The sequence below is a fragment of the Oncorhynchus clarkii genome, unplaced genomic scaffold, assembly GCF_045791955.1.
Source record: "Oncorhynchus clarkii lewisi isolate Uvic-CL-2024 unplaced genomic scaffold, UVic_Ocla_1.0 unplaced_contig_464_pilon_pilon, whole genome shotgun sequence".
In the NCBI taxonomy this organism is placed as follows: domain Eukaryota; kingdom Metazoa; phylum Chordata; class Actinopteri; order Salmoniformes; family Salmonidae; genus Oncorhynchus; species Oncorhynchus clarkii.
Window position 1 is genome coordinate 41,060 of NW_027257926.1, and position 8,941 is coordinate 50,000.

The 8,941-nt window shown below is 40.0% G+C and overlaps 1 protein-coding gene across 1 annotated transcript; it reads right to left on the bottom strand.

Moving 5' to 3' along the window:
* Window positions 1-636: 636 nt before the first annotated feature.
* On the bottom strand, window positions 637-5,453 carry LOC139393671 (E3 ubiquitin-protein ligase RBBP6-like). The gene is made up of 3 exons (XM_071142012.1): window positions 4,377-5,453; window positions 2,118-2,217; window positions 637-1,728 (listed from the first exon to the last, which is right to left on the bottom strand). The coding sequence occupies exons 1-3, from the start codon at window positions 4,540-4,542 to the stop codon at window positions 1,620-1,622; spliced, it is 375 nt and encodes a 124-aa protein (XP_070998113.1). The 5' UTR covers window positions 4,543-5,453; the 3' UTR covers window positions 637-1,619.
* Between the last annotated feature and the right edge of the window lie 3,488 nt (window positions 5,454-8,941).

The following is an 8,941-nucleotide window of genomic DNA, read 5'->3' on the forward strand; positions in this document are numbered from 1 at the left end:
AGACTGAGCTAACAGGATTAAGTCCAGTAGCTAGGTAACAGACTGAGCTAACAGGATTAAGTCCAGTAGCTAGGTAACAGACTGAGCTAACAGGATTAAGCCCAGAGCTAGGTAACAGACTGAGCTAACAGGATTAAGCCCAGAGCTAGTTAACAGACTATGAGCTAACAGGATTAGGTTTTAGAGCTAGGCCGGTCTAGGTAACTGATTAGATCACGCTACACCAGTTAACCCAAGATCCTACTTCCCGAGCCACTGCATGTAGCTATGGTAACAGGTGAAGTGAACCACACGATGCCTTCACTACTCCTCATCTACAGCAGTGTCTGGAGTGAGGCGCTATGGGTCCACTTAGGATGATCTATCTAATGCATTATATGGAAAACACTGCAAAACAATATAATAAAATGATTTCCTTTTAAACAATACTTTCACTACCATATCCATTATACAATAGTAGTAAACAATAGCCATCATAACACTAGACAGAGGGGAAGAGGGAGGGCAGAGAGGTCTGGTTTAGTAAGCTATAAACTCTTCGTCGTCGCTGTCATCATCATCATCATCATCATAGTAGAGGCTGGTAGGGTTGGAAGGTTCAGAGGTCACTGTGAAGGGAAGACACAGGGTCTGGTGTGGTGGTGCACGTGCTCACAACAGAACACATAACCTCTTTATTGACAGTTCTGGCAGCGTACAGCAGCAACCAAACACAACCCTGTCGCCACGGGAACCTACCATGCCACACAGTCAGAACCCTGTGATGTCATAATAAGATCATTTCAGTGATGTAATAATAGTCTCTGTGATGTCATAATGGTATCATCACGGCACCGCTTTTTTTTGGAAACTCTGTACCAAACATGATCGTGGATTCAGTAGTCATCATAGTAAGTACTTAACAACTAGTTTACAGTTTAGCTTTAAGTAAAAGAAAATATTGCAAAGTAGACAAAATGCATTGCATTTCTACGTAGTTTGTAGTTAAAAAAAGAAATAAAAATAAAAAACTTTGAGAGAACAAAAGGATCAGCTATGTCCAGTCCATATTAAAAATGTCAGAATATGATGGAGAGAACAACATTAGGACAGCCAAATATCAGCAATTAACTTCAGGTTAAGAACACTGTTGAACAGGAACCAAATGATTTACCCCCCACCCCTCACACACACAGTCACACACAGGTATCCATACAAAATGTAATACGTCACAAACTCATTGCTATAACACCAGGTGAAAGAAAAAGCTCCCATTGATTTGAAGTAAAGCAGTGTAGTAACAACCCGCCTGTAGGACCATGAAGCATCGTCTCAACACACAGGGGGATGTGGGGGGGGGGGGCTCTGTACAGTGGCAGGCTAACAACACCACGCTAACCGTTGTTTCAATATGAAATACAGTCACAATATAGTTCAGATCCATCAACACATTGAACAACATTAAACAACACACACAGTGAGTTACAACAGAGAACAAGCAGTTGGGAACCATCAAAACAGAATATTAAATCACCATGACAACTCAGAGTTAACTGGTGACCAATCAGAACAGAATATTAATCACCATAACAACTCATAGTTAACTCTTGACCAATCAGAACAGAGTTTACACAGCATCTTTAACCACCAGAGCAGAGTTTATAAACAGAGGACAGAGATAGTAAGGAAAATGAGAGTGCTTTGTTACATACGGGTCTGGAGGATCCAGCAGCCATGTCAGAACGGTCACTACAAACAAACAGGAAGAAACAACAACAACAAGTCAACAACCCCCACAGACATGGACTAGACAACAGTTTAGAATAGAATAGCTAGGCTGGTCTGACTGGATACTAGTGTGTGGAGGTTATTAGGATCAGCAGGCGATGGGGGGGGTTACTACTTGACTGGATACTAGTGTGTGGAGGAGGGGGGCTTACTACCATTCGACTGGATACTAGTGTGTGGAGGTTATTAGGATCAACAGGCGATGAGGGGGGGGGGGGGGGGTTACTATTTGACTAGATACTAGTGTGTGGAGGTTATTAGGATCAACAGGCGATGGGGGGGGGGGGGGGGGGGGGTTACTACTCATATCATGCAGATAGACACAGGGTCACGATGTCATAGCTACGTACACAATGAACGTTCTGCCCGCTGGTTTGACCCCTCCGATGGGGGTGCGTCTGACGATCACTGATGAGTGTTTGGGGATGTGAACCTCCTCATCAGTGTACTCTATAGAAGCACAAGGTACACAGCATATATCATCAGTATTGTAGTATAGAGAGCCACAAGGTACACAGCATATATCATCAGTACTGTACTCTATAGAAGCACATGGTACACAGCATATATATATATACACACACACTGGGCACCTTGTGTGTGTGTGTGTGTGTATATATATATATTCAGTACTGTACTCTATAGAAGCACATGGTACACAGCATATATCATTAGTACTGTAGTCTATAGAAGCACACTGGGTACCGTGTGTGTGTGTGTGTGTATATATATATATATATATATATATATATATATATATATATATATATATATATATATATATATATATATATATATATATATATATACACACACACACACACACACACACACACACAGTACTGATGATATAATATATTCCCTGGTCTATAGACTACAGTACTAATGATATATACTGGGTACCTTGTGGCTCTATATACTACAGTACTGAATATATATATATATATATATATATATTCAGTACTGTAGTATATAGAGCCACAAGGTACCCAGTATATATCATTAGTACTGTAGTCTATAGACCAGGGAATATATTATATCATCAGTACTGTAGTCTATAGAACAGGGAATATATTATATCATCAGTACTGTAGTCTATAGAACAGGGAATATATTATATCATCAGCACTGTAGTCTATAGACCAGGTAATATATTATATCATCAGTACTGTAGTATATAGACCAGGGAATATATTATATCATCAGTACTGTAGTCTATAGAACAGGGAATATATTATATCATCAGTACTGTAGTCTATAGACCAGGGAATATATTATATCATCAGCACTGTAGTCTATAGACCAGGGAATATATTATATCATCAGTACTGTAGTCTATAGAACAGGGAATATATCATATCATCAGTACTGTAGTCTATAGACCAGGGAATATATTATATCATCAGTACTGTAGTCTATAGACCAGGGAATATATTATATCATCAGTAATACAAAGTGTTTGGGGATGTGGACATCAAACAAAAACAGTTAAATTCACATCTTTCTTCCCTGTGTAAAAAGTCACCACAGCCTAAACTCTTAGAGAGATTGGACTCAACATCTCAACACCTTATGAGTTTCTAGAGATGATAAATATGCTTTTGTTGATGGGGAAAAGTTGTATTTTAGTTCCTCAACAATGAGACACTCAGTCTGCCTGGTCAACGCAGCTCATGCAACAATGTTGTGTACTTAACGTTACACTTTTATTATTATAATGTTTTACATATACAAACAGCTAGCTTGTCATTTCTTCTTAGCAAGTACGGGTCTAAATGTTGTTAGCCGCTAATGCTAATCGCCTGTTAGCCGGCGGGTTAATAGATGTACTGAGTTATAGCAAAACGTACTTATACAACCTCATAATACCTATAAAAACATAACCTCAGCATGTTGTTTATACAACAGTATCTTCTAAAAAAATCAAAGAGAAAACACAAAGCAAGAATATGTTAGCTACATGAAGTAGCAATTCAATGTAGCCAAAAGGTGATATGTTCCCGTTGTCAAAAAAACAGTCTTCAAAGTGGCCGCTATTAACTAAAGAATAATCATTATAATTACACTCCCAACAGTTGACAAGTGTTTTAGACTTTAAATCGCAAGTTCAATTGCAACATTTGGTTGAAAATAAGGCCCATATCGTGCAGCCCTCTACACGGCTGCGTGGGAATGATCTCAAATGAGTGCAAGAAAATGGTTTTATAATATTAAATTAAAAGGAAAAAAATCAATCAGAATGTAGAAAAACCACCCTACGGGTCAGCGCACTACTCATAAAGCAAATATAGAATTTAAATAATTACAAATATTATTGTATTTTTGGGGGGAGGGGGGTCAAATACATTAATACAATCAAATGTTGTAATACGTGAGATAGATAGATGTGTGTGTGTAATATATATATATATATATATATATATATATACACACACATATCTATATCTATATAGAGAGATGTCTATATAGATTATGTTTTGGGCCCATATCCCCGATCCCTACCAGGAAGTATAAAATGGCATAATACCATCGAGAATCTTGGCATCACTGATTACCATCAGCTCGTTGTAGAAACAACCTGAACAACTTAACTAACTCTCGTTATTTACCTTCACGGGTCTGTGCGTTGGTGATCTGCAGGTCGCAGTCGGTGGCTTTGAGGCGCTCTCTGCCCATAATCTGCCGTTTCAGCTCGGCCAGGGTGATGTGCAGCCCGTCAAAGGTCACGGTGTTGTAGTCCAGTTTGGACGAGAATTTATAATGAACACACGACATTCTCACAACTAATCACTTCAAAAAACTCAAACTCAAAAGACAAAGGAGGGGGGAAACAACACGTTAGTTAAGAAATAACAATAACCAGTAGTAGATATGATCTGAGACTGAAGGTGGGGGAAACTACCAGATTATTCTATAATAAGATAATATCGAAGGGAAAACAGGTAATGAACTAATGGGAAGTATTCACAGATAGTCCCTTGTAGCGGTGTGCGTCAAAGACACCAAACTACTAGTAGTGACAGACCGGGACCCGGTCAGTTCGTTAATTAAGTGTCCGGTAAAACAACAAGAAAAAGTACAGTTCCACAAGTGTCCATTACGGTAGTTTTTTTTTCACGGTTATTAATACAGTCAGTAAGAGTCTCTCTCGCGGAAACAACGGGCCTTGTAGCTGCGGAAAGCAGCGCGGCACCGGGGTCGCGGTTAGGAGTCCATGCGAGGCCCGTAAGCGTCGCTCTTCCGCCGTAAAACGGCGCAAAGTCCTACAAACAAAAACAAAATCTTCTTCAATCCGTCTGGGGGGGAGAAAAAAAAAAAACAATCAAACGTCCAAATAAAATAAAGTCCTTCAAACGATCCTTTTCGGAGTTGGCAGTCCACGCAGGAAACGATGTTGATCCTTGTGTGACCTACGATGAGAGCAGGAGATCTGCGGCCTTGGTCCGTGTACCTACCAGTCAAAACAAAAACATTACCCACAGATAACCTTATTTTACACTAACTAGTTAACTGGTTAGAAAACGGCCACTGGAAATAAACACTTTTAATAACCAGTTAGCTTAGGTTTCTTATCCAAAACGACGGTAATTATCTCTTTCTAAACTATAATGTTCGTTGTTTTAAATCCATAACATCCATTTCGACGGTCTTTCAGTTGCTCCTCGTTGTCTTCTGAACATCATGGCGGGCCCGGAAACTGGCCCGACAAGAAAACGGAAACGAGGGTGACGTTCTTCTTTACTGTTCATTGGCGGACTACAATCTCTTTTGTTTGTAATCTATGTATGCTTGTGTTCCCTCATGTGCTTTATGTATTGATTTGTTATTAATAAAAATAAAATAAAAAAAATACAATCTATAATGTGCAACCTACTGTGCGAGGTAGTAAAATATCACACAAAAAAAAAAAACGTTTTGGATGGAAATACTCATAGAAACTAGTAAAAACACCAACAAAAAAATGATACATACAAAGAAATACAATTCAGTCTACTTCTGTTAAAACCATAAAGTCAAAACGGATCCCTACAGGTTCAGGAGCACTGGAGGGCGGGGTAGTTCTTCCATCGCAACAAACCGCTTGAAGGTCTTCCGTTGGGAATTCTTTCAGGCCCAGAAACTTTTCTTCCGTATCCATAATTGATGTCCATTTTGATTTTATTTTTTTATGTTGACACTTGACCAGTACAGTTATTAACAGTTACAATAAACACCACAAAGAGAAATTTCGGTTTAGACGTTTGGTGACGTGTGCAGCTTTGTCTCCCTCTAGTGAGCTGTAGAATGAAGCAATAATGCCCGAGGAGGTGCGATATGCGGCCATATGGCACGGATAAGGGCTGTTCTTTAAGAACGACGCAACGCGGAGTGCCTGGATACAACCCTTAGCCGTGGTATATTGGCCATATACCACAAACACCTATTATAAACCCCTATTATGGTTACCAACATAATTATGTCATACCTGTGGTATCGGTTCTGATATACCACGGCTGCCAGCCAATCAGCATCCAGTGCTTAAACCACCTAGTTTATCATACACAATGAACCACTACGTTGTAGAATAATAGTGAAGACAACAAAACTATGAAATAACACATATGGAATCATGTAGTAACCCAAAAAGTTGAAACAAATCAAAATATATTTTAAATTTGAGATTCTTCAAAGTAGCCGAAGTTTGCCTTGATGACAGCTTTGCACACTCTAGGCATTTTATCAACCAGCTTCATGAGGTAGTCACCTGGAATGCATTTCAATTAACAGGTGGCCTTGTTAAAAGTTCATTTGTGGAATTTCTTTCCTTCTTAATGTGTTTGAGCCAATCAGTTGTGTTGTGACAAGGTAGGGATGGTTTACAGAAAATATCCCTATTTGGTAAAATACCAAGTCCATATTATGGCAAGAACATCTCAAATAAGCAAAGAGAAACAACCGTCCATCATTTCTTTAAGACATGAAGATCAGTCAATCTGGAAAATGTCAAGAACTTTGAACGTTTCTTCAAGTGCAGTCGCAAAAACCATCAAGGACTATGATGAAACTGAAACTGGCTCTCATGAGGACCGCCACAGGAAAGGAAGACTCAGAGTTACCTCTGCTATGATGAAACTGTCTCTCATGAGGACCGCCACAGGAAAGGAAGACCCAGAGTTACCTCTGCTGCAGAGGATACATTCATTGGAGTTAACAGCCTCAGAAATTGCAGCCCAAATAAATGCTTCACAGAGTTCAAGTAACAGACACATCTCAACATCAACTGTTCAGAGGAGACTGTTTGAATCAGGCCTTCATGGTCGAATTGCTGCAAGGAAACCACTACTAAAGGACACCAATAAGAAGAAGAGACTTGCTTGGGCCAAGAAACACTGGACATTAGACTGGTGGAAATCTGTCCTTTGGGTCCGAATTGGAGATTTTTGATTCCAACCACCATGTCTTTGTGAGACGCAGAGTAGGTGAACGGATGATCTCCGCATGTGTGGTTCCCACCGTGAGGCATGGAGGTGTGATGGTTTGCTGGTGACACTGATCAGTGATTTTACTTAGAATTCAAGGCACACTTAACCATCAAGGCTACCACAGCATTCTGGAGCAATACGCCATCCTGTGTGGTTTGCGTTTGTTTCTCAACAGGACAATGACCCAACACACCTCCAGGCTGTGTAAGGGCTATTTGACCAAGAAGGAGAGTGATGGAGTGCTGCATCAGATGACCTGGCCTCCGCAATCACCCGACCTCAACCCAATTGAGATGGTTTGGGATGAGTTGGACCGCAAAGTGAAGGAAAAGCAGCCAACAAGTGCTCAGCATGTGGGAACTCATTCAAGACAGTTGGAAAAGCATTCCAGGTGAAGCTGGTTGAGAAAATGCCAATAGTGTGCAAAGCTGTCATCAAGGCAAAATGTGGCTACTTTGAAGAATCTCAAATATGAAATATATTTTGACTTGTTTATCACTTTTTTTTGGTTACTGATTCTATATGTGCTATTTTAAAAGTGTTGATGTCTGTAGCACATACTTCTGTTCTATAATTCGTTTTAAAGCGATACAACAACTGAAATAAATAGAATTGAATACTTGTAATGGTGGAGACCAGCACCATCTCACCCCAGGAGAGAAAAGTGACAGGAATAGATTTTTATACAGGACCAATACAGAGCCCAAGCAGGAGAATCACTATGCCTTGTTATCTCAATAGACTGTGTGTGTGTGTGTGTGTGACGGGTTGCATTTGTATGATTATTATACAGGACCAATACAGAGCCCAAGCAGGAGCATCACTATGCCTCGTTATCTCAATAGACTGTGTGTGTGTGTGTGTGTATGTGTGTGTGTGTGTGTGTGTGTGTATGTGTGTGTGTGTGTGTGTGTGTATGTGTGTGTGTGTGTATGTGTGTGTGTGTGTGTGTGTGTGTGTGTGGGGTTGCATTTGTTTGTTGACAGTACATTGTGTTTTGGCTGGTGAGTCAAAGCACTCTACACCTGAGGTGCCACATAATCAGGTGTTTTCTCAGTCCACAGAGTCCTGAGAGAGAGAGAGAGAGAACCTGAGCGAGACTGAGCAACACACAGAGACACACAGAGAGAGAGACAGAGAGAGAGACAGAGAGACACCTCACGCACGCACGCACACGCACACGCACACACACACACAGCCAAAATCAACAGCTGAGATGTTATTATTACTGTAACCTAGTTTACAAAACACAGAAACACTATAAAAAAACACAGGAACAGTAGAAATCATTTCATAATGTCACAGAAATGTAAGTTATGTCCCATTTCAAACTCATATTTATTATAGACAGTGTGAGGGCCGACTAAGAGTTACTAGAGGTTAGTCAGTGTATTTATTATAGACAGTGTGAGGGCCGACTAAGAGTTACTAGAGGTTAGTCAGTGTATTCATTATAGACAGTGTGAGGGCCGACTAAGAGTTACTAGAGGTTAGTCAGTGTATTTATTATAGACAGACTAAGAGCTACTAGAGGTTAGTCAGTGTATTTATTATAGACAGTGTGAGGGCCAACTAAGAGTTACTAGAGGTTAGTCAGTGTATTTATTATAGACAGACTAAGAGTTACTAGAGGTTAGTCAGTGTATTTATTATAGACAGTGTGAGGGCCGACTAAGAGTTACTAGAGGTTAGTCAGTGTATTTATTATAGAC

Bases quoted from the DNA above. Each gene is read 5' to 3' on its own strand.
- LOC139393671 (XM_071142012.1), bottom strand. From the start codon at position 4,542: ATGTCGTGTGTTCATTATAAATTCTCGTCCAAACTGGACTACAACACC. The intron at 2,218-4,376 runs GTAAATAACGAG...GTGCTTCTATAG, and splicing joins CAACGCACAGACCCGTGAAG to AGTACACTGATGAGGAGGTT. The intron at 1,729-2,117 runs GTACGTAGCTAT...GTTTGTTTGTAG, and splicing joins GCGGGCAGAACGTTCATTGT to TGACCGTTCTGACATGGCTG.